Source organism: Corvus moneduloides, chromosome 9 (assembly GCF_009650955.1).
Source record: "Corvus moneduloides isolate bCorMon1 chromosome 9, bCorMon1.pri, whole genome shotgun sequence".
Taxonomy (NCBI): domain Eukaryota; kingdom Metazoa; phylum Chordata; class Aves; order Passeriformes; family Corvidae; genus Corvus; species Corvus moneduloides.
In genome coordinates this window covers 6,426,173-6,450,673 of record NC_045484.1, presented here as the reverse complement: position 1 = coordinate 6,450,673, position 24,501 = coordinate 6,426,173, and the positions used below count along the sequence as shown (strand labels likewise).

The window sequence follows — 24,501 nt, the reverse complement described above, 5'->3', positions numbered from 1 at the left end:
GGGATGCTCAGCACTACTGAAGATGACCTCCACTGGCTGATGTTTCCTATTTCTAACCTGGAGGAGGACTTCTACGAAATAGAAGATTTGTCAGAAAACAATACCCAGGAGCGATGCCCAGCATGAGAGCATGCCTGCTCCTGGCCCTGGCATGGGGATAGGAAAGGTCATCCCAGGGCAGAAGGAGGGGAGTAAAGGTTCAGGAAGAGTTACTAATTTACCTGGATTGACACAGATATCAAGCAACTGAAACACAAAAAGGCCATGGACCTCTTGCCTCATCATTTCCCAGCTGCAGTTTTCCTCAAAAGGGAAAAAGCCTGTATTTTGGACATTCTTCTCTCCTCTCTAAGAAGGAGAAACAAAGAAGAACTGCAGGTGTGGGAAGGCAGAGAAAAGAAGAAAAGTTAAGGTGGTCAAAAATTCCCAGAGGGAGAGAAAAATAAAATCAAAGGCTCCAACATTTCTAATGGCAGTAAAAGTAGCTCTGCTCAACATCTGCACACGTTTGATGGAATTTTTGTCATATGCGAAAAGAAAACAAGAAGAGAGGGCTCCCAGAATCCAAAAGAGCATGAACCAGCGGGAAAAAGCACTGAAAGTCTCACCTACAAAATCCTGCCATCTTCCAGCCCGAAGCTGACTCACAGCCGTGGCACGGCTGAGGCTGGAGGTGGCTCCCTGAGATGCTCAGAGAGCGTCCAACAGGACAGTGGGAATGCTGCTGGGGACAACCTGCAGCGGCAGGAGCTATAGGAGGTCAAAGGCACAGTCTGCCTTGGCATGTGCCATGACCCCGGCGCCACGCACAGCTGGCGTGATTGCAGCTTTGTGTGTCCTGGCTGCTGCAAGGCTGCTGGCTGCCGCACCAGGGCACGTCTTTCCTGAACAGAGGGCAGATGGGGGATAAGGCTGGCCACCACAGCCAGTCCCCGTGCAGCCATTCCCAGCCTTTCCACTGGGAGCGGCAGCAAAGCATAGAGGAAAAATCCTCCAGTTTTGATCCCTTTGCTGCCTGCAAAAGGCTCTCTGAGGCAGGAGCTGGAGGGATGCTCAGCACACCGCCTGGCTGCAGGGCTGGGCAGCAGCTTGCCCACGTGCTGTGCTGCTCATGCCTCGGCTGGATGTGGCACAACACCCACAGCAAGAGCCAGATGCTTCCCCAAGGAGCATTCCAGCTGAAACAGCTGGAAACAGGATTCCTCACTGCGCCAAAAAGGAATAAACTTCAGCACAGCGCTTTGACTGTAGAGCTGCAGCTGGGCTCCCGACTGCTGGCAGCCAGGGATGAACCAAACTCGCCAGAGGCGCCACTGGCCCAGCTGGGAGCACTGGGACCCCGCGCCCCACAGACGCCCACAGCTCCCGTGGGGCCAGGGATCGTCCTCTCCTCCCACATCCCTCCGGCTCCACTCGGCCCTTTGATGTGCAGCTGCATTGTTCCACCATCTCTGAAGTCTGAAATGAGAAACACCCTGTGTGGAGGCTGGGCAGAGCCCTTGGGAGCTGCCAGCAGTGCCATGGCAGCCAAGGCTGCTTGGGGGACAATAAATCTGCAGCTGGAGCAACACAAAGCGAGGCACAAGAACATTCCCCTCGCGTTGGTTCTGCTCTAATTGCATCCCCAGCCAGCTCTTGTTTTTCTTGAACGCAGCTTAAGATCCATTTTTCATTTGCTTTTCCACACCCTTCTCCCTCATTTTTGTTTGTGAGCAAAATCCTTCCAAGAAAGGGCTGCAGGACTGTTCCAAATAGGTTTGGGGTTGATGAATAGAGCACCCTAAGGGGAAGCTAATGCCTTGTGATAGGGAAGAAAATGTAACGGTGTCTCTTCACCCTCCTTAAGCTTCCATCTGCCCTGAAGGTTGATTTTGCCATTCCCTAGGGAGCTGTTCTGATCCACACCCTTTCAGTGGAGACAGGAGTTCTGAGGGCATCATTCACCCTCAGCTTCACAGCTCACCAGTCACCTTCCCAGACAAATCAAACAAAAAACCCACCTTGCCTCTCATGAAATCACTTTTAGGCACAGCAGTTGCAACAGAATAACACATCTCACTGCATCTATCTCAAAGACATCTCTCCTCTTAAGCCTTTCCCCCTACCCTGCCACCCAGCCTTGGAGCTTGGTGGCCTGCAGACCTCCAGTCCATTTCCACACCTTCTCTGGGATCTGTCCTTAGGCAGATCCTCTCTCTGTCCTCCCTCTTTTTTTCTTGTTCCTGCCTATGTGTTGTTTTCTAGAGGTGCTACCTGGATTCAGGCAGGACTACTCTTAGAGCACCAGAAACTGCTGAGAGCATTGGGTGAAACCTCACAGGAAGCCACAACCACCCTGTCACAGCATAAGCTGCTTGAGGGTACCAGGCTTTCAGGACACCACACAAAATAATCCTTTCCTTGGACAGTCACCAGGCACGAAGGTGCCCAGTGTTCACCTGGCTTCGGCTCTGCTCCAAGCCTTACCTAACCCAGCTGGGAGGAGCAGAGACCACAAGGATTCACGTCTGGAATGCCTTTGCTGTAGCCCTGGTGAAGCACAGCTCTGTCCAGCAATACATGTGCCATGCAGGGGGCTGCTTGCAGCTATTGCTGTTGGATTTCTACTGGAGCCAGAGGGGCTGCAGACATGGAGAACCCACAGGATCTGCTCCTAAATACAGGAAATCATCCCAAGGGTTATTCTTCCTTCAATAAAACACTTTTCCCCTGGTTGCCTCTCCTACCTATGTCCTGCCAGGATTTTGTCAGTAATCTCCCTAGGGAAAGGGCTGTCCTCTGTCACCAGTGTGCAAGCCTTGCTTTGAGCCCCAAGACTTGGTGAGGTCCCAGGCTGGGATTTCAAGATTTGACCTGTTTTTCTGCATAAGGAACAAACATAGCCTTTGTTCAGCAAAAGGACACCAGCGGCTCAAGTTTTAGCACAAAACTGCTCCAGGATACTTCGTGACTGCACCTGCCTGAACAGGCTTTGTGTGTTTAACAATCACATATTTCCTGATAATTATCCATGCTTTCTCTTTGGTCCTTGGGAGAGGGGTACCCAGTAGAAGGTATCTGGTTTAACCCCCCTGGAACAGGAAGGCTTCAGTGAATAACCCTCGTGAATAACCCCAGAGCAAACCTCCCACATTCACCCTCACCTCCTGCCTTCCAGCTCCAGTGGCACAGATGAGTTGCAAGTTGCCATCTGTGGGCTGAACCACTGCATTTTACTCATGTACCTCGCAGAAAGGCAAGGATCCCCTCCTTGCTTCAGCAGAGGAATTTTCCAGAGGTTTAGGCCATTCAGTGGGATAAGGGCTGCAAAAGAAGGGAGGCTGATCAAGCCCAGCACCTCCAGGGCTGTGTTTCCATGTGGGCAGCTCTTGTCCCATCTCCTCCAGTGGAGCTGAGAGACAGGGTGCAGCCTGGTGCACACCCAGAATGTCCAAGCCCTCCCCATTATGCCATAATTACTGACAGCTGGCAGGGTGATGTGCTCCTCAGGAGCCAGAGATGGGCTCTTGCAAGCTGGACATCTTCAATGCTTTCCTGGCTGCTTCCTCCAAGGCAGAGCAGGAGCACGATGTTCAGCCAGGTCCTCACACTCTGGGGGAAAAGCTGTTACTTTACCCTGGAGATTTCTGGCCTATTTGCCCGCTGTAAAGGGGAAAAAAAGTTAGACCTTAAAAAAAAGCCTGAAGTTCATCTCGAGCTCCCTCTTGTGACTTCGGTGTCAAGGCTCCTCTAATCCGTACTTGGATAAAGCTATCCTACAGTCACTCTGGGAATATTTATAGCTCCCAGTCATATATTAGAATTACTTAACACACAATTACAGCAAAATGTGTCCAGATGCTTAAACAGGCATTGACATCACACACATGATCCAGTTCGTCCTACTCCTGTGCCAGGGAACCTGGGAGAAACTCTGAATCAACAGGTGAAATACTACTGCCTTTTCCATTCAAAGCCCACATCTTATCATACAAAGGTACACCTTGCATTCGGGCTTTCATACCACACTCTCATTCCAGCTGAGTCTGTCCTTTCAGGATGCTAAATCATTGCCGCCCTAGGGAAGGCAGCCCAAAGGAGCTTCCCTAGCACCCTACATTTTATTTGCCCTGTAGATTGCTTTCTCCAAGTTGTATTTGGTCATGTACCCCATAACTCTGTGAGCTGGTTTATGTATTTATATATTTTATCATCTCCCCTTATCACATACTCAAAAGCAATATCCCTACTGCTAGGATGTTTTTATGTTGTATTATTTATTCTACTTACCTCTACACCCACAGCCTGTTTATACCTCCCATTTCCAGACAGTCCTAATGATCAGATGGGTACTGAGACAAAACCACCAAATTCCTGATGGTACAAAGCAAAACACTTTGACCAGCAGTGGGTGCAACACAGGTCTCTTGGGTTTGGGACTTGCACTTCCACACACCTACATAATTCTGCCCTTTTTTTGTCTCCACTGCACATCTACTGAGTAGGAGCTGGCAGCTTTTGGGTGGGAAGGACTCGTGGCTGTCACTTCTCCTTCAGTGCCTTCCCACAAGCAGATCCCTGCTCCATGAACGTATCAGCCCCTTGCAGCCCAGGAAGCTGGAGAGAACTATCTCTGCATGGCAAACCACTGCTGGGGCTGTTCCCCTGTGGTTTGTTGCCCCAAGAGCTCTCCTGTGCTGGGATGGATGAGCAATTCTGTTGGCTGAGCCCATCCCAAGCAGCAGATGATCAGGACTGATTTCTTTCCATGCCAGTGCCCTTTCCCATTGTCTTTTTGTCGTTGCTCTGCCTGTTGTGCAAAGCTTGCAGAAACAACCTCAGAACAGTTCCTGGCCTTTTTGCTGTAGGGATATTGCTAAATCATATTATTCTTGCTGTCATGCTAGGAAAAAAAATTATCCACTTCAGTACAGCCATTAACCATAATTAGTGCTCAGTTGCACACACAATCTGGAATGAAGGGATCTGATCTTCTGCTACCAGTCAATAAATCTCTCCTAGTGTGCAAGGAGCAGACAGCAAAGTGAGCAATCACTCATTTCTGCTCTTGTAACTACTTTTAAATGCCCTGCCAACAAGCTCACAAGAACATTTTTCCCCGTTTTCTGTACCAGCAGTTTCTCTTCACAGCCAGTGTCTCCTGCTGTTGGATTTCCCTGGATCACCAGCCTGGGAGACTAAGAGCCAGGCACTTCAGGAGCCTTGACAAATGCAGCCTTGAAATACTTGGGTATCTAAAGTAGAAAATCCCCCCCATCTCATGGCAGAATGCTCCTGACCCATGCCCTGCCTCCTGGGTGGGTCTGGGAGCCACTTTGTGCTGGGACCCACAGGGCTGCTACAGCATCTTCTGCTGCTGAGGCTGCTGCCTTCCAGCAGATCCTTTACATCTCTGGCTGCTCAACAACCACTGAAATAAAAACAAAAAAATAAAACCAAAAAATTACACCCTCCCCCCCCGCCCAAGACCTCCCATGGAATTACAAGACGTTTTTCAAGCTGCTTGCACTTGGCTAAGTGACACCACTATCTATCCCACACAGTGCTGGGTTTTTCCTCTGCTGGGGTTTTAAGGAGCTGATGGAAGAGGTTGCCTCAAGGTTTGAGTTCATTTGCATTAAAATACCAATTCACTCACCTGTTGAATTTTTAAGTCTGCCTCTGTCCTCAGAAAGAGCCTGGAGCCCTCCATGAGTGGTGCAGAAGTTGCTCTTCTCACACTGCCTCTGCATGAGTCAGTCCAGGGACATGTAAAAGGACAGCAGAGTCTGCTGGTGGCTTTCCAGGTTAGCACAGCTCTGTGCTGAGTCTGTAGGCACTCAGACTTGGCCAGGACAGCCATGGAGCACACATTCCACTCCAAGCAGGAGCCTTAGAGGAGCCATCCAGCTGGAACTTGCTCAAGATCCCAGTTCACTTACCCTGGCTTGGGGAGGCCCCCTATCCTTGAGAAAAAAAATCAAAACCCCAAGCAGTAGAAAGTTTGTCAAACAGAACCCTTCTACTCAAAATTAAGTGCAGAATTGAACCTGGGCTTGAGAAAATGCTCAGGAAAGAGATCAGTGTCTGAGCCTCAACTCAAATGGGGGTCCCAGCCCCAGCAGTAAATGTAGTTTGGGGGGTCCCAGGTGAATCCGCTTGGGGCAATTAAAGCCCAGCAGTCCCTCAGGACTGCAACACTGGGCTGATTTCATCAGGCCTTCCCTTAGGCTTAATCACAGTGCAGGTTGAAGAGCAGGTGAGAAGCATTTTGGTGAAATAACCTGGCTCCTGTCCAAAATGGCCCAGATGCAGCAAGGGATGGATGTGGCACAAGGTTAACAGCCCCAGACTCATTTCAGCCTGGATGCAGCCACCTCTCCTCCCCCAGCTCCAGGCTCATGGGGCACAGGGATCCAGGACATGTCCACAGTGCCCACAGCTGTGATGCTGAGTCAACCCAGAGCTATGGGGTTTGGACTATGGGGAAACCTGCTAGTTCTGCCCCAAATCCCACCCCATGCACAGCCCAGGCACCAAACACGGGGAAGTGGAAAGCACATGGAGCAGACACCCACCATTCATTCCTTCCTTCAGCTGCAGGCTCCAAGCACCAGGCACTGTTTGGGTACCAGCTATTCCAGCAGGACCCACACCTCAGCACTCCCACAACCCATGTGGGGAGATGTGATGGCACCTAATTCACTTCAGTTTGCTCTTCAGCCCCTGCCCCTTGCTCCAAACCCCCACCTGGGTCTGAGGTTTTTAATGAGCTGATTGTGGTCCAGCATGGAGCTGCTGTGCCTGGTCTTGTGCCAAGGTGGGAGGAATGGGATGAGACACTGTCCCACTCCCACACTGGCTGAGCACCTGAACCCACCACCCCATAAACTGTGGGACAACCCCACATCTCCCTGGGTGACAGCATCACCCCAATCCCACCATTTCTGGGAAGTCAAGGCTCATCACCCTCAGGGCTGCTTGGAAGTGCCCCAGCTCTAAGGTGGGGAAAGAAATCTCAAAGAGATGTTTCTGGGCTGATTAAAGTTAATTAGCTCAAATGATGCCTCTAAAGGGAAATGTTTTTTATTTTGTGTTCCTGCCGACTTGGGCCCAAGCCTGGTTTTCATAAGGCTGGTAAGTGCTAACAGATAGGGCCCTTTCATTGGAAACAGGCAGTGCAGGATATAATTAAAGAAGTATGCACTGGCATAGCAGAGACCCGTTTTCAATTACTGCTATTTCAAGGGAATTAAGGGGAAATATTTTAAACAAGACCACTGCAAAAATAGATTTTGTTTGTCATTAGCTTCCAAATAATATTTGACTTCAGGGCTGAAATTTCCATGTGCCAGGCCTGCCCCTGGTGGCATATTGCCCCCAAGGGCTGGGAAGAGGGTGATTCATAGTGGCATGGAAGCTGGGAGCAGGGCTCCCTGTGCATGGCCCCATTTCTATATGGGAAGTACCCTCCTTTTCCCCTGGCCAATTTTCTCTCTGTACCAGCCTAGAAGTGCACAGGGCAGCCTCAGAAGTGAGGAACACACTGCAAGGGACTCGTTTGGTTACAGACTGTACTTGGGGTGTTCTGGGAGCACATTACCACTGCCTTTGGAAGGGAATGAATGCCTTCCTGCAGAGGGAGTGATGGCTCCATCGGTCCCTGTGCTTTCCTTGGCCAGGCCAACTGTACCTCTGACCCTGATCTGCTGCTGTATCTCTGCACAGCACAAGCTCATGGGTGTGAATTTGGGATGGTCTGTTCTCCCAGTGGCCACACAGGTGGCCTGGAAGATGCTGTCACTGTCACAACAGTAGTGCAGCCCAGCCTCCGTCCATCTCTGCCTCTCCCAGATTGGGCTGTACCTTCAAAAAAGGGATGAAACTGAAGCTAATCACAGGAGTGAGGCAACATCCGTGACCCTTGCTGGGAGCCCTTCTTGGGGTGCATGTGTAGAGCTCTGTAGAAATGGGCACAGAAAGGGTAAGATGGGTTTGCTCTGCTTTCCTTCCCCACCTTTCCCAGCCTGTGGACAGGACATGTGCCTGGGGTGTGTGGAACCCAGGGCCACGTGGAGCTGAAGAGAGGCAGCCACACTCCAAGTGCTGTCATGTCCCCAGGTGGGACAGGGACCACCTCACCCTACCACAGAGATCGGTGCCAGCACTTGTTGAACACCTCCTGAGACACCTGTCATGGGACAGACAGTCAATTACTAGCCATGTGAAAGAATCCCAGAGTCATTCCTGCAAATTCACCACCTAATTATCCAGCAGCTTGAGTTTAATGAGGGGCTCCAAGATTCATCTGGCATGTGCAAAATGGGCACATTCATCCTCCCTCTGCCTTCCCAGAGGAAAGGGCTGTTTCTCACAGCACCTGGGCCAGTCAGGCTCCTGGCTCGCCAGGGGCTCCTAAAGGCCTGTGTGAAGTCAGCAGCCTGGGAAGGGCCTGGCCGTAGAGTGGTGAGAAGGGCTCCCTGCTGACATTTGCCCAGGGAGCTTATGAGGCTCAAGCAGCAGATACACTGGCCCTAGCAGGATCATGAGAAACCATTCCTCTGTGCTATTTACAGCACCCAAGGACATATTTTTCATTTTGGAAACACCGCAAGGAGGATGTTTCTCATGGCTGTTGAGAAAGAGGGGTCCCACCTCAGGGAATAGCATGGGTTGGGGTGCGTAGGCTTGGGGCAGTGAGGCAGCACATCAAAGGGAGCCAGGGACACCAAAAACGGAGTTTGGCCACTTCCATGTCAGAGGGCAGAGCTGCTGGCACCAGCTGAGGCTCTTGGATGTGAGAGAAGCGTCAACAGCCTGCAGAGATGTCGAACAAGCAGAGGCACCGAAAGACAGCTCCTCTCCAGAGGCGTTTTCAAACACATGGCCCAGAGCACACCACAGCTGCACTGTCACATAAGGCAGCTGATGGGCAGTGAAAGGCTGGAAGGGCTGGGCTTCCTGCCATGCCAGTGGAGCTAAATAAGCCATAAGGGAACCCAAACTGCTTCACATCTCCAGAGCTGCAGGCTTCCCACAGCACAAGAGGCTCGGAGGGCTCCATCTGATCCACAAAGCCTCCAAGCACGCTGCAAGAATGGGTGGAAGTGAGAAAAGTCCACACCACTCCAGACTGGGTCAAATAAGTCTGGACACATGGGGATTTCACACTGTTGGGCTAAAAGCACCTGGGATGAAAACACGGAGTCCTGGGAAGCAGGGACCAGGAGATGCACCTTCTGCTGTGAGGTCAGAGCTACAGAGACCTGCAAAAATAATGTCAGCGAGGAGCTGACAGACAGCAGCGACAGGAGGGCAGTTAGGAGGCCACGCCTACAAAAATGGGGAAAGGAAATAGATAGCTCAAGCATAGGCTGAGGGCTGAGAAAGGACTCCTTTCCACATGCAGCATTCCACTCCCTGTAAAATCCAAGGGGATTTCATCAATAGTGCAATCAATTCTCCTGTAGGTAATTCAGCATCTTTTCATGGAGACCCTGATGACACTGCCAGGGACTTCAGGTGAGCCCTGTCCTCATGCCAGCAAGCAGCAGAGCCCAGAGAGGGGGACACAGCTGACATCCTCCCACACACATGTTCCCCTGCACTGCTGGGTGCCACCCCACACCATCGATCCCTCCTGACCACTGGTTTCCAGCACAGCAACCAGCTTCAAGTGACAGTTTCATGGTTCCCACTTCCGCTGCCCCCCCCCCCCCGACAGACAGCCTCATCCCTGTCCCCATTTCCTCATTCCCGTCCTCAACCCATTCCCCATCTTCTCTCCAAAGAGCTGTTGTTTGATCCCTCTCCTTCTAGCCCTCCCATGCATCTCTAGCCATCCCCACTGCCCCTGTCCAGCCCTTCACCACCCTTCTTGGGGCAAGGCAGAGCTAGGACTGCAGGACCAGCCTTGAGCACCCCAGGTCCAGGCACTGACCCACGATCCTGCATCAAATCCCAGGGGGTCAACCACTGGCAAGGGAGAGGATGACACAGCTGGGCAGGAGACACATTGTCCTCCCTCACCTCTCTTGCACCACAGCTCCTCTGGTCCCTCTGCATCACTGTGAGGCATCAGCCAAGGGATGTGCTATCCCTGGCAAGGGCTGTGTCAGTTCTGGTGCTTGCCAACCACTTACAGGACCACAAAGCATCACCACAACCCCTGCCAGCATCAATTTCTCCTGCCGCAGGGTCGGGCGGCCTCTCTCAAGACTCCTATGAGCCCTCCAGGAAACATCCTGTGGAGAACAAAATTAGATGTCAAAGAGCAGAAGGATTTGAGCTCTGGCAGGTCCCCAAATCTGGGAAGGAGAAAAGCATTATGAAAACACTCATCAGAAGGCAGTGAGAAATTAGATGTAGGTCACTTGAACCCCAGCCCTGAGGAAAGGGGTCAAGCCCACAGGGTAAAGCCCAGCTGGATGGGAGGAAGCCAGCAGAGTTTTTTGGAGGTGGAACCACTCAGTTTGTTAATTTGATTACATCCTCCGGGCTGGGCTTTTCCTTTGCTTGGGATAACAGATCTGGACCTAGTGCTCTATCCCGCTCAGTGGGTGCTGCTGTGCCTCTCCTTCCAACCCCACAGAAGAGCTCAGGCCTGGATGTGATGCTCATATTTTGGGTACAGACCACCCAGCTGGCAGCACTGTCAGGGGCTTTTAACAGACAGAGCACAAGAGCTGCTTGCCCAGAGGATGCAAACAGGTTGGGCACTAAGGACATGGTGCAGTCCTGGCACTGTGGGTCTGCTCTGAGCAAGGGGCAGTATGACGTGAGCCACCTTTCAACACGTATTCTCAGGATTGGGGGGTGGTTTTCTGCCTGCTACTTGACAGCCTGTTGCACACACCCAACTTCCACTTTCAAACCCAATTTGGTTTTGACTACATTGTCTCAAATGGACCTTGTCTCCCAAGAGAAACTTCCTTTTGAAATCGGTTTCCTGGAGCTCTTGGGCATTTGCAAGATGTTTCACTTTTATACCACAATCTTTAAAGAGCCTTTAGAAAAGGATGTGAGGCAATGGATAGGACCCCATGTGCAAATTAAGTTATCAGCATTCCTTGTGTTTAACTGTGGAATAAAAGTCCGTTTTTGCTTTCAGGAATTGGGAGTGGCTGCATGCACCAACTGAGCTCACAAAATGTTTTGATTACCTGGTCCTGCATATTTTGGACATGCTGCTGAGCAGGTTAACTGATGGGTTGACCTCTTGAGATCTTCCAATAATGTTGCAAATGTTTTTTGAAAGAAGCACAGCATCTCTGGAGATGAAAAAGAAGCATTTATTGGTTTTGATGGCTTACATGTGTGAGTGTTCACTTTGAAAGTATGGGATGGGATAGGTTGACTCCTAATAGGATTCTGCTTTCTACCCTGAGATATCCTGAGTGGGTTATTGTACCAGTCCCGAATCCAGCCCTGGAGACTCTCCAAAGACAGCATCTCCTTGTACATCCCCCTGGCGGTCGCTCCATCCCGGTCCGTAAAGCACTGACTAGCAGGTGACTTTATTCTCCCCCTATTTCCAGCTCCAGCTTACTTTGGACAGATCAGCATCCTTGGGAGAGCTGCTTGGGACATTTACAGCCTGGCTGGGCGGCGGCTTGCAGTTCCGAGTTTACACAAACCCGGGCACGGTCCCAGCACTGGGTGCTGATTCAGGCGCCCGCCCATGCGGTGCTCGCGCGTCACCGGATCACACGGACCCTGCAGAGCAACTGTGCTGACATTTCACACAGAGCAGCAGCCGCTGCAGCAGCCAAATCGTGGGGGCTCGAGTCCTGAAGGGAAGGGGGTTTAAACCTTCCCCTCTCCTGACCCCAAGCAAACACAACGCAGTAGGGTTGTCCCAGCTGGCGACGTGTTTGATTCATTTTCCTGAAGGGAGACCACTCCGGATCGCTGCACAAAGAGGCTCTGCAGCCCTGGCTCAGCTTCCAGTGCCTGCAGAAGGATCAGCTCCCAGGAGTCCCCCACGACAGCCTGTAAGCACCCGCCAGGCACCACCAGCACCCAGGACTCTGGTGGGTCAAAGAGCTGATGTGGAATAACAATGCCTCCTGTGCTTCTGCAGAGAAAAAAACATCTTCCACTGCAAGCAAAAGCAAAGTGTGAGAAGCAAGGGAGACTCCCAAGGGGGAAAGGCACCCTGCTGCAGCTGCTGAAGGAGAGGGTAACAGGAAGGAGATGCTGTAAATCCTTGCCCTTGGCTCTGTGGGCAGATTAATGACTGTTCCAGCTCAAGACAAGGATTCATTTGCAGCCCGGGATGGTAAAACATTGGCACAGAAAGGCTTTTATTTCTTTTTTTCCCACCCAGGCTGTCAAAAAGCTCCATTATTTGTTACTTCACCATATCACTACATGGTTTTTCATCCTGTACCTCACTGGGTTTTCAGAGCTGCTGGCTTCTCACCATCCCAGCCCCTTTCCCAAGCGTATGTATCTGTACTCCCCTCCTGGGAAGCCCTCTCTTCCCTGAGAAGTGGAAACTGCAAATGCCACAGCACCATCTGCCTGCAGCAGAAAAATGGTCCTTTCTGCTGCAATTAGGCTGATGCCCCAACTCCTCCCCCAGCACGTGAACAGATGCTCCTGTGTCTGCTCTTCCTGGCCGTGTGTCCATTTCTGGGAATTAAAAGGCACAGCCAAAAGCCATAGACCTGTTTATGACTTGTACAAATGTGATAAATGACTGCTGAGAAAATATCTCTGAGCTGCTCCTCGTCTGCATCTTAATAGTTTGATGCTTGGGAACAGTTGATTAGCTGTCTTGACTTGTTTAGCTCGATAGGCCCAGACATTTCCCTAAGGTGATGGGGGATTTATGGCTCCATAATGCAATAATGTTTGGTAAGTATCACAGTTTGGGGTAGATTTATGTCCCCTCAGCAGTCAGAAAGGGATTTATAGGGCCTGCCAGAGGTAGAGTTACAGGAGGTGCCATCAGGGACACAGAGATCACTGCACCTTCCTGCTCAAGGACAATCCCTTGGAGAGGCCAAGTCCTGGAGTGTTGTAGCCTGCTGCCATATTGCCCTGCTAATGTTTTTCATTAATAAACCTAAACACGAGGGCTAAGGGAGCTGCCTGACGATGGAAAGCATTTTGGAACGTGCTTCCCTCCTTCCTGCTCTGTGACAGGCAAGGAAGGGCGGCATGGGACCCACCATGGCCCAGCCCCAGGAAAGAGCCCATCCCCATCACCCACCTCGTGCACTCTCTGGGAAGATGCCAGTGGGGACCTTGCTGCTTCCTTGCAAAGGATCGCAACCAGCCATCAGTGAGAGCCTGAAAGTAACAGCAGGATGCCTGGAGCAAGGATGAAACCCAGGAAGTAGCAGTGGGAGTACAGGACATCCACTTCCAAGAGATGGAGAAGGACTATATATCCCAAAAGCACTCCAAACATTTCACAGCTCTGCTGTTTAAGTGCAAACTATAGGAGTTTGGGACAAGCTGCATCACAAACAAACATAAATTCAGTGTTGCAGGTGGCTTTTCAGAGCAGTCCTGGTCTGACAGGTCCACTGTGTCTGGCCTTTCCCAGGGGATGCTGGCTACGAACAAATCCCCATGTCCAGCAAGTTCAGGAGAACTTTCTCTCCACTGGGAGAGCTCTGGAGCATTGATTTTCTTTGAACTTCAACAGAAAATGTCCTTTCTAAGACAAACCTCTTTGGGTTGAAATTGTTCCCTCCTGGGTCTCAGCCTAGATATACATCACAAACAAGATTCATGTGATTAAAATAACTGTATTAAAGTGATTCATACTCCAAGAAGCAGGTGCTGGAGGGAGAAACAAGGCTCCAGAGCACAGCATTGGAACTGCTGACCTGAAGAACCAGTGCTGGGAGCTGCATCACCTTTCCTTTCCAGCTCTCATAGAGACTGAATAAAATGGGGCAAGTTTGATGAGAATCAAATTAGCTTTAAATGTTTCACTCCTGGCAGTTATCAGAATGAGTCTGGTCTTTATTTGTGCTAACAACAGCACAGGTTTTTCTGTAAGGAAGAAGCACCATGATCAATTCAGCCTCATCAAGAGGAGACCAGGACATGCTCTGGCTAATCTATTCAAAAACCCTTTGGCTTGAGAGTAGCACTCACTAGTTACAGAATTTTTCAGATACTTAGATACCCTTCACTCAGATGTCAGAGCTCACCTGGGAGGAAAAAACTCTGTTGTGTGACTGAGTACATCCACACCACATCAGGATGGATGCACGCATTCCTGAAATGATGAGAGATGGAATAGAGCAATGCTCATCTCCTATGAATGACCAAAAAAACCAGTGAGAGGGTATCAAAAAGTTAAAATCTCTCTCCCTGCTGCCCAGTTCTTGGATCAACTGCTCTGAGCAGGCTCTAGCAGCAGGAGGAGCAGGTGCTCTCTGGGATCACAAATGACACACTCTGACACTCAGCTCCATCCAGCTAATCGTTTTCATGGGAATTGCCATTAATAACCAAGGGTGCGTTCCTGTGCTACTCATTCATAACAAGACACGGAAACCCTGCTGCCATCCTGGCCAGTACACCAGCATGTTAAAGCTTTGCTTTTTTAATGACCCATACCTTGACAATATCCCAGGAAAAACAAGCACAGGCAGCATCACACAGCATCAAATAAACTGTGAGTGTTAGAACTCATTGAAATAGTAACATGTGAGTGCATAAGAGTTTTGGAGGAGGTGTTCACATGCTCAGTCTTCTCTTGAAAGATGTTGGATGTATTTATTCAGTGTATTTTTTGGCCAGGAAAAACATTTTTTTTTTCTTCTCTTAACAATTCCCTCCAGTTCATTTTTTTTAATGAAGAAAGGTGGACAAAAAACACAGAGAGAAAGCAGCATTATTGTTCAGCACCTTCTCCCTGTTAGTTTCAATAAATCCAGCACATGCAACAAAATTCACTTTAGGTTGCACATATGCAGCAATGCCACCTCCTGGAAGGAAGAGCTGTTCTGTGGGACTCACCTTTACATGAACAGCTTCCTCGGGTTGTGTGCAGGGGTATCCACACCCTCCCTGTGCCACCTCAGTCCCTGCACTGGGACATCAGGGGCTGAAGATTGACCACAGCATGAAGGCTGTGCCAGGGTTCCCATGCAGGGCAAGGAGAGCACCCCTCCTGCCACCATTAGTGGCCTACAATGTGTTTTTTTTAATTAGGAAAGTAATAACTTTGCTGATTTTTCTATTCTAATGCTCTTTCATTCTTGATAACTACTCTTACTCTAATAAACAGCATCGCAGCCCAGGCTCCAAGGCCAATAACTGTTGATGGGAAATGTTTTATTTCATAACAGCAGCTGCAGCCAGCAGAGCACATGAGAACACTTTTTTTTTCCAGGAACATTGGAAGATGCTATTTTTAACTGTTCTCCCCCATATTCCTGGTGCTTGGATACAAGATGCACCAGTTGGAACACATTGCAACAACATGGAATGTTTAACTCCATCTGTGCCACGGGGAGAGGATGAGCAGGAGCCCCAGTATGGTGGGGGGGCAGTGGGATGACCATGCCCATTGTAGACCAACTTCTTTGCTTTCCATCCATCTACAGCTTCACTGCACCAAGACCATCATCATCATCAGGACATGACATGACATTCTGTGTGCCCCAAAATACACTTTTTGGTGCTGGCTCTGGGCCAGCAGTGGGAAAAGAGCAGGATTTTGTTGTGCTGAGCACTGCAGACATCCAGAAAGGGACATGAGAGCTTGGGCACAGAAAGAGGTGTCCAGTGAGGATGGCCACCAGGTGGATGCGAGTTGCCCAGGTGTCACCCAGTGCATCCCCCCCATTTGCTGCTGTCCTTCTGCCCCACTGGGAGGGTCCTTCCCCTGGAACAGGGAGCAGACCTCATACCCACCATCTTTTCTACCTTGTCCCCTTTGGGATGGTAAAGCCCTATTCAGTGTCATGGCTTCCATTCCTTAGTGCAGCACAGATCTACCAAAAAACCATACCTGGCAAGGCTGGAGGGGCTCCAAGAGAAGTCTCCAGGTTGGGTTAAGAGCTCCCAACACAGGCACCAGAGACACTGCAAACCCAACAGCATTAACACAGACAGAAAGTGGCATTTAAGTGCATAGTTGGTTGAAATCGTGTTCTTCAGAGTCCAACAAAAATAAGTTCTTAATAGGCGTGGAGCTAAGTGGAGTCACCCAGAGTTATGATTTCCTTTCAGCAGATACTTCGTCTTCAGGCTGTCACTTTCACTCAGGCCATGATTAAAACAATAAACCCTGGAGAAACCACCCTGCCCCCCGTCAGCAGCTGCTTCTCCTCCACGTGTGGTGATGGAAGCCATTCATCACTAAAAAAAGGGAGGTGAAATCAAAGACAGATTATTACTATTTATTATTCCAAGATGCCATGTTTGGCCAGCAAGCTGTCCTTGGTAAAGTGAGGCTGGCCACAGCTGCCCTCCACCAGATGCAGACTGAGGAGGGAGAAGTCACCCTGTGGTGTTGGAGATGCATCAGTGCTGCATCAGGACCTTCACCTCTGGCCTCTTGTGGCAGGCAAGCCATTGTATTGGAAGGATTCTCCCATTTACCTCTGAAAATCCTCTTGGACATTTGCATTCCATCCGTGAAACCCAACCTTGACAAACGTTTTGCAAAGGGAAAGAAAAAGAAATAATATTATGCATTGCCAAAATAAGCAGTTAGCACATCACCATGACTCCCAGCCCAGGTTCCTCTGCTTTTGGGCAGCCCAGTCTCCTGGGTTTCTGCTCTTCCTGCCCTGAGTCTCAGTCCAGATAGCACTGTGAGGTCATCGTGGCCTTAAAAGAGCTGGGTGATAGGCATGGAGCAGGGACATGGGTTGTCCTTGAATTTGCAAAGCTGTTTTGACTGTGCACACAATTCCTGTGAAGATCCACTTTCTGGGCTGACCCCAGGGCTCACTGTGCAGTCAGAGGAGACACCTAGAACTGGCCTACAACACAGAAAACAGCCTAGGTCCTGCCAAGCTCAGGATGTGGAGCATCCCACTTGGACGCTTCACTTGGGGCACAAAGACAGACATTGCTGAAATGCAACAGTCTTCTTGGAGTGTGTTTTCCCAAGGCTCAACATGTTCCACTTCAGCAAGGCTGGAAAATCTATCGTGTCAGCTCTCCTGCCATGCCTGCGCATATTTGCATTTTCCTTGCAGTATTTTTAGAGATTTCCACTCCTCGGCCTGATTTGGGACAAAGTCAAATACGTAAATCTTGGAAGCTGCCACAGGAAAAGAAACTCCATTTTTCAACCAGCTTTAGATACAGCCTTCAGCCACGGCAACAAATCTTCTGCCAGCCTGGAAAGCTGTACTTGCCTCTCAGATAAGGACTTAACATGGTCCAGAAGGTCTTTGTCCTGCAGCCAGTTCAGGGAGGTGCTGCTGTCCCACCCCTCCAAGGATGGGCTGGAGATTCCCACAAGATACTGGTTTGCTGGTGGGAGGTAACAGCAAGAGGGGACACATGGCAGAGTTCCCATGCTCCTTGTCCCATCCAGTCCTCATGAGCCAGATGAGAAAGAGCTCAGCTCTCCTCCAAGATATCCCAGTTCCCTGAGGGTCCTGTATCTACAAGACTCCCATCTTTTTGCTGAGGCAAGGGAGGAAATGATGGGGCTGACTTGAAAATAGTTCAGTTCCCAGGTCAGAAGTAGGACCAGCCTCAGCTCAGCCACGTCAACCCACATGTCTGCTGAAGACTCCCCAGAATAGCTGCTCCAGAAACCATTTCTGCCTGCACTGCTACAACAGTTGGGCAGTTCTGTGGGGTGCAGTCAACACCAGCTGTGGGAGTCACCTCCTTCCAGTGTGGAATGGACCTGGCTCATCCCCTGGTTGAACATGCTGGTCTGTGCTAAGCCTTCCCAGGCAGGACAGCTCTCACCTGAGCTCCTCCTCTGGGGAGTGAGAAACCCCCATGGTCCCATTCTCACCTTGAGGAAAGCTCACCACCTCCTCTGCTCCTTGGGGGTGGCCATGGAGAGCGCTCATCTCCTTCACACAGCAGCTTTTTGGGCAAGTGGGACCAAGCCCACCACCTGGCCACTGAAATGTGGTGCTTGGTGGGGTCCCAAGATGGGTTTATAGCCTGGCTAGTTTTAGCACCTCCCATTCGAAAGGAGGGCTCCGCCTGGCCCTGCTCTGAAACCACCTCTGGGCTGGAAAACAGCGGCTGTGAGACAACCTCTGGCATCACTTGGACAGGCAGAGGTAGCAAGAAAAGGAAAACAGTGTCTGTCCAAGCCTGCTGAGGGACTCCAGCTAGACAGAGAGCAAAATTTGGCCAAGACGTTGGAAAGAGTAACTCTGATCTTTAAAAAGTTATTTAAAAAAAAAAGGATGAGACATTGTAAGGTGCCGGTTGCCATTTGTCATCCTTCAGCCTGCTGTTAACTCCCACAGCACCTTTCCCTGCTATGGCATGGAGCTGTCAATCCCCCTGCCCCACCAAAGTCACTTGAGCTTTATTTTCACAGCTAGAGACCTTGGGGCCCCATCCCAGTACTGCCCTCAGGACTCCCAATGTGTGGACTGGGAGACTGCAGGGAAGGACAAGGCACAACCCAGCCCCACCTTGGAAGGAGACACTCCCTTACCTTTCAATGTTATTTCAGGATCAACACCTGGCTCTTGGATGACACCACAGCCTTCCAGAGTTCCCCCACCCAGGGTGCTCTGATCCCAGCAGCCCCAGAGATGCTCTCCTACCCCACAACAGCCATCAGAGGCATGGAAGGAGGTTTGGACACAGCATATGATCCTCTCCAGCACCCCAAAAGTGACTGCTGGCCTGCCTGCCTTCCCTCCCAGAGACTTTTTTTGCAAGACCTGATTTCTGAACCCCCTTGAGTGTACACTGCATATGTTGACCATCTGCTGGTAGAAGACACAGGTCCTCCTGGCTTGTGAAAGGAGATGGGGTTTCTCCACTCCTTCTGTTCTCCTGAATTTTGCTGCTTCCCGAGCAGGCAGAGACACAGAATAACCCACTTGAGCCACAGCTGGCTGAAAGGCATTGTTAGGATGAGAAGATGACAAAGTAAGAGGTGTTTTAGGCAGCTGAAGGGCAGAAAAACAACTGGTGGGAAAGCTGCAAAGGACAAGAAGGTGAACCCAGGAGCAGTGCAGAGACCCAACCAAGCTGCTGGGCATCTGCCCCTGCTCACCTGGGATCTCACTGGAGGGGCACAAGGGGAAAGGGTGAGCAGTAAAGCCCCCATTGGCAAACCCTCAGGCATGGAGATACCCAGGGGCTTTCCTGTCGCTGAGACATGAGCAGGAGATGTGGCTTTCCTATAAAGCAGAAGCCCCAGTCCATTAAGTGTCTGCTCCCATGGTGGGAACACTACAGCTGTGCAGTGTATGGTCAGGAGATACCTGCAGAAGCTGGGTGAGGGGAGGCTGCCACACCCTGCTTGTGCCCTAGTTTTTAGTGATCCTGCTGGACAATCCCAACTGAGAGCTGGAGCCATCAGGTGAGGAGTTACAGCACAGCAGTGCCAGGCCAGGAGATGGACACCTGCCCAAATGCAGCTCAGAGGAGCTGGCTGCAGGTCTGGATGGACATCAAAGCTTTTCTGAACTCACTCTAAACCACTCTAGTCTCAAAATCAACTTGAAAGTGATGCTATTTACAAGCCTACTTCTTTTGGCAACCAAGAAATAATAAGCAAGAGGGTGATATTATTATTATTTCAGCTTCAGAGGAGTGAATAATCAGCTTTGCAAGGAATGCAAGCTTGGCTGACTGCTGAGGGCCTTGCAGATATACCCATCTCCCCTTAGCAGGGTCTTTCCAGGGACTGCCCTGCTGAAATTTAACTGCCCATGGAGGGTCAGAAGCCAGATCAGCAGGGAAACAGGATGCCAACTCAGACACACTCCAGATTCCCAACAGTTGGCTCTAATCTGAATTAATGACTTAGTAACAAAGAAGGGAAGTTGCAGAAGGCCACCAGCCCCAGACCCCCAGCATCTCCCCCCACCCAACCACAGCTCCGAGCAGAGACCCAAGCACTGAGCACAACTCACCAATTCCAGCCCAGCTCCATATCTCCAGGAGGCAAAAACAGCCCTGCAGCACTACTGCCACCCCTACTTTAACAGTCTTCGCTAATTAGTCCTGAAGACCCTCTGAGCTCCTTCAGACCACCTGCCTTGCTTTGCAGTGGAGGGATTTTCCTGCTGAGCCCAGCTCTGTTCACTCCTGCACAGGTGATGGGACTCAACCCTTTAGCTCTTGTCATTCCTTGCTTTCCCTCCTTCCCTGCTGGTCACCCATCCCCAGCACCCACATGGGGATGTCTATCCCTCCCTCACCTTCCTTCTCTGAACGGAGACCCCTCTGCTCCCCTTCTGCCCCATATTCAGGCCCACCTGGTGTCTCACCAGCCTGGTGGGGTATAAGGAGCTGCAGACAAAGCCATGGGTGTACCTTGATTCTTCCTGAACATCATCTCTTCTAGGAGAAGGCTTTGTGGATGTTTCCTGCCTTACATTGCTGCTGAACGTGCAGCTGTCTCTGCTGGCAGAAGGATCCCGTGGTTCAGGCAGGGGTCTGGACCATCTTTGACTCTATGGCTTGTACATGCTGCAGAGGGGTCCCTATCTCTGCAAGGCTCTCTCTGTGGTCCCCCTGATGAGCTGCACAGCAGCCCCAAGCCCTGCTCCACTGGCTCCAGTCCCCCTGTTTTCCCCCTACTCTCCAGAGAGTTCCCAACCCCAGCCAACAGTGTAGGACACCTCGGGGCAGCAACACGTGACACAGGTGTGGCAGCTTATAGAAAGGATTGGGGAGTCTCTTCCCCCTTTTATTGAAAATGATCATTTCTATTCTAGTGCAAACACTGTACATTTTACATCACAAAGCAAGAGATAATTTACAGGATACACTTCCATCTGGAAATCCCGTGGCTTCACGCGTCAAGCTCTAACAGCCTCGTCAATCATCCATCCCTGTCTTGCTCAAAATTCCCACTTTGAGGGAACCAGTCACCTACTTCTCTGTTAAAAAAGTGGGAGCCTGAGAAAATAGTGTTTGTACAGAGCAGGCAAGAGGAAAATGCCTTAAGATACATTTTCTCCCCGAATGGTACCCAAACTTAATGGTAACTGTGGTAACCGTGGCAACTCCCTAGCACTTCAACTGAAAATATACTGAAACCCTGGAGAACTCCATGCTTTGAGGATAAAGCCCTTGATTTGCACATATATTTACATGTTTTAATAAAATACAGACTAAACATAAACAATCATAAAATTTCACTTTGGCTTGATCGACAACAAGTTGCTATCTGTTGGCTGAGGTCATCAGCAATTAAGAAACAAACACCACAAGCTGTCTGTTCATCCAGCTGGACTCTGTTAAGTAAATCCATGTAAACAAAGCAACATTGGGTCACCCATCACCCAGCTCAAAGGGGATGTAAAGGTCTTCTCTGAACTGACTGAAGGCAGCAGTCAGCTGTGGTGGCATCCCTGACCAAGCAGCCCGACCCAAAGCAAGACCCAACTCAAACTGGAAGCGCAAAAGCTTCCACATCCTTCCTGCAGGAGCAGCCCTGTGCCAGACAATTCAATTCCTCACACAAATAAAGTGAGGAGGCTGAACAGGGGCTTGCACAGGTGTTTATGTGAGCCCCTTCATGTAAACCTCATCGTGTGGGGATGGAGATCTTGGTCCACAGATGGATAGCAGGGCACCACGAGCTCCATGCTCCCTGAACTGCCTCCTTGCTAACCTCAGAAAGAGGTGTCCCTACACAGACAACAAAAAACGCTGCTCAAGGTGCTTTTTCTACTGCAGTAAAGGTGAGCAAAGACTGGGGGAAAGCTACAGGCCAGCAAGACACTGAAGGAAAGAGCTGAAACTCCAGGGTGAGCACTCAGGCCACCACAGGGGAATTCATCCAGGCTGCTGTCACTGCTGGAATGTTGGTGGATTGTGGAGGAGGACAGCAGGGCAAGGAGAGTGGAGAGCACCAGCTTTAGGTACTCAACAACCAGTTCAACCTTTGAGTAATGTTACATGGCACCGGATCCTTTCTGACCACATTCTTCAATAGTTTGTGTGTTTGTGTAGGCACAGGAAGCAGGAGTGAGTTTCTAAGTGCAGGCTGAGATTTCCAACATGATCACTTGGCTCTGGGAGCTGGACCCACGCTACTCATCACAGAAATATTTTGATTTATACATGTTAGGTTCTCTAGACTGCAGGTGGCCAAGAAAAGGGATCAAACAGAACATGATGGATTTCTTAAAACACAATGCTTGCCCAGCTTCCCTTTCCCTGGTGTTCTGCCTGTGTCTTTCAGCTTTTTGTCCTGATCACAATTAGGGCTTTATCCCTCCAAAACACCCATGCAGGGAGGAAAAAAATCCAGCAGCAATGCATACAATCACAGGCACAACTTACTCCAATTTGGGTTTGGGGCTTTTTTCCTAGTGCTAGCTCAAATATTTTGGCTGGATTTCCATTCACCCTCTGCCAGTTTAATTTTCACCTACATTTTGAAGAGGTTTAATTCTCATTTCCTGCAACATGCTGTTTTAGACTATCAAAGCCCACTGTCAGACATCAACATATGCCCAGTGTGTCTGCAGCAAACACCAGGATGAAGATCTAAGCCACTCTACCAGAAGTATTTCTCATGACTGAGCTTCATTCTCCTTCCCCTATGGTCCAACCTGGACCATGGAGTAGTTCTGCTGCCTTCAGTGGGACTATTCCATGGCAAAGTCCATCTCAGTTTGGACACAAGTGCTATTTGTCATAAATAAACCCCTTCCTCCCACAAATGTGAGAGGCAGGTACCACCAGCAACAAGAAAAATCCTAATTTCCTCAGGATGTTTGTGTGGAAGAAATTCCTTTTGGGCTGCATCTCCTCTACTCTTCATGGAGATAAATAAATTAGGTCCTAATTAGGTTTCCAGAGCCCGGAGGGAGGACAGCAAGTAGGGAAAATGGTTAAGGTTATAGGGCAAGCCTTACTGAGCAGTGTTATGGGAACTAGGATCTTTGGTGGGATGCTCTTGCATGTTCCCAAGAGCCACTTGAACCTGTCTGACTGGAGAGGAGATCCTTGTATTCTGTGAAGCTTCCCATGGGGAAAATCTGCAAAGGAGTGTGGCTCCCTCCAGCACCACTTCTTTGGGGTTTCTCACGGGAGGACATGAGCTGCCTTTTCAGTGCTGCCCAAGGGAGGAGGGAGCAGGGAGGAGCTCTGACAAGGGTGAGAGAGGCTGTGGCTGGAATTTCAATGCACAGCTCCACCTGGATGCAGCACAAACACCCTGAACGTTTTCAATGGATTTTATTTTGTTTAATAAAAAACACCAACCAAGCTTGCATGTATTATCTTATATATATAAATATATACAGTATATATAAAACAAATGCATCTGGACAACGCCTTTCCCTGTGGCACAAACTGTAAGGCATAGAAAGGAGTGTCCTGACAGTCCTATTCTTGGCACTACAGAGAGATCCCCCTGCTACGCTCTCCCTGCTCACACACCCACATCGGCTTTTCTCTCTTCTTTGGCTTTTCGAGGCAGCGGTGCTGTGAATACTCAACAAAACAATGGAGCTCTGTGGAGCCCAAGGAGGTTTTCCAGGCAACTCAAACAGGATGAATCCATCTTGTTGCATTAATGGACTTCTCACAGACTAATAGGAATGTGCTGCCTCTGTGGCACAAGGGACTGGAGGGATGAGGGTCGGGTGGATATAATGGAAAGTGGTGACCAAACAAATTCTTCTTCTAGGGTGAGCTGGGGTAGCGGGGAGAGGAGCAAGCTTTGCATCTCAGCATGGTGGTGGTGGGACTTGTTCATGGGCTGAGATTGGCAGACGTTTCTTTTTGCAGTCCCGTACAAAAATGGACACCAGCAAGGGTGAGACTGTCCTTTACTGAAGAAGCTCGTAGTATATTGAGCAGAAGCAATAAACCCGACAATAACAAAAAAAAAAAATGGTGGCATTATCCCAAAAGGAAGGAGGAACCTTGTCACTCACAGGTTCGGTTTGCTCCCTGTGTTCAGTCCTAGGTGAGGGTTGGCTTTTTTTTCTTCTTTTTTTTTTTGTTTTTTTCTTTTCTTTTTAAGTTTTTTTTTTTCTCTTCTCTTTTTTTTCTTTCAGCACAGACAAGTTGCGAAGCAGGACGGGTGCTGTTGTGTTTTCTCCTTCTGCAAGGCAGCTGCCTCCAGTCGTTAATTGACTGTGGGCACCTGATTCCTCTGTAAACTATATTCCTTTGCCTTCAGTCTCAGGTTGGCAATACTGTTGGCCATGTTCATGCCCTGCGCCGGGCTGGTGTTGGTACACGTGGCGGAGTAGGTCGCCATGGCACTGAGGGGTGGAAAGAGAAACATCACATCAGACGTGGCCTCCACACCACAGCAGACACTCACCACCAGAGCCTAAACCCTGGTTTTTCCATACCTGTGGGATGCATTCCTGGTGTCAGCAGGGAATTACCACTCCCCTGTAT

The 24,501-nt window shown here is 50.0% G+C and overlaps 1 protein-coding gene across 1 annotated transcript in view; it reads right to left on the bottom strand.

Annotated features, from left to right (window-relative positions):
• Nucleotides 1-20,780: 20,780 nt before the first annotated feature.
• Nucleotides 20,781-24,501, bottom strand: part of PRRX1 (paired related homeobox 1) — a 39,484-nt gene continuing 35,763 nt past the window's right edge. The window contains exon 4 of the mRNA XM_032118251.1: nucleotides 20,781-24,359. Coding sequence (XP_031974142.1) covers nucleotides 24,221-24,359 — 139 coding nt within the window. The 3' untranslated portion in view covers nucleotides 20,781-24,220. The remainder of the gene's footprint in view (nucleotides 24,360-24,501) is intronic.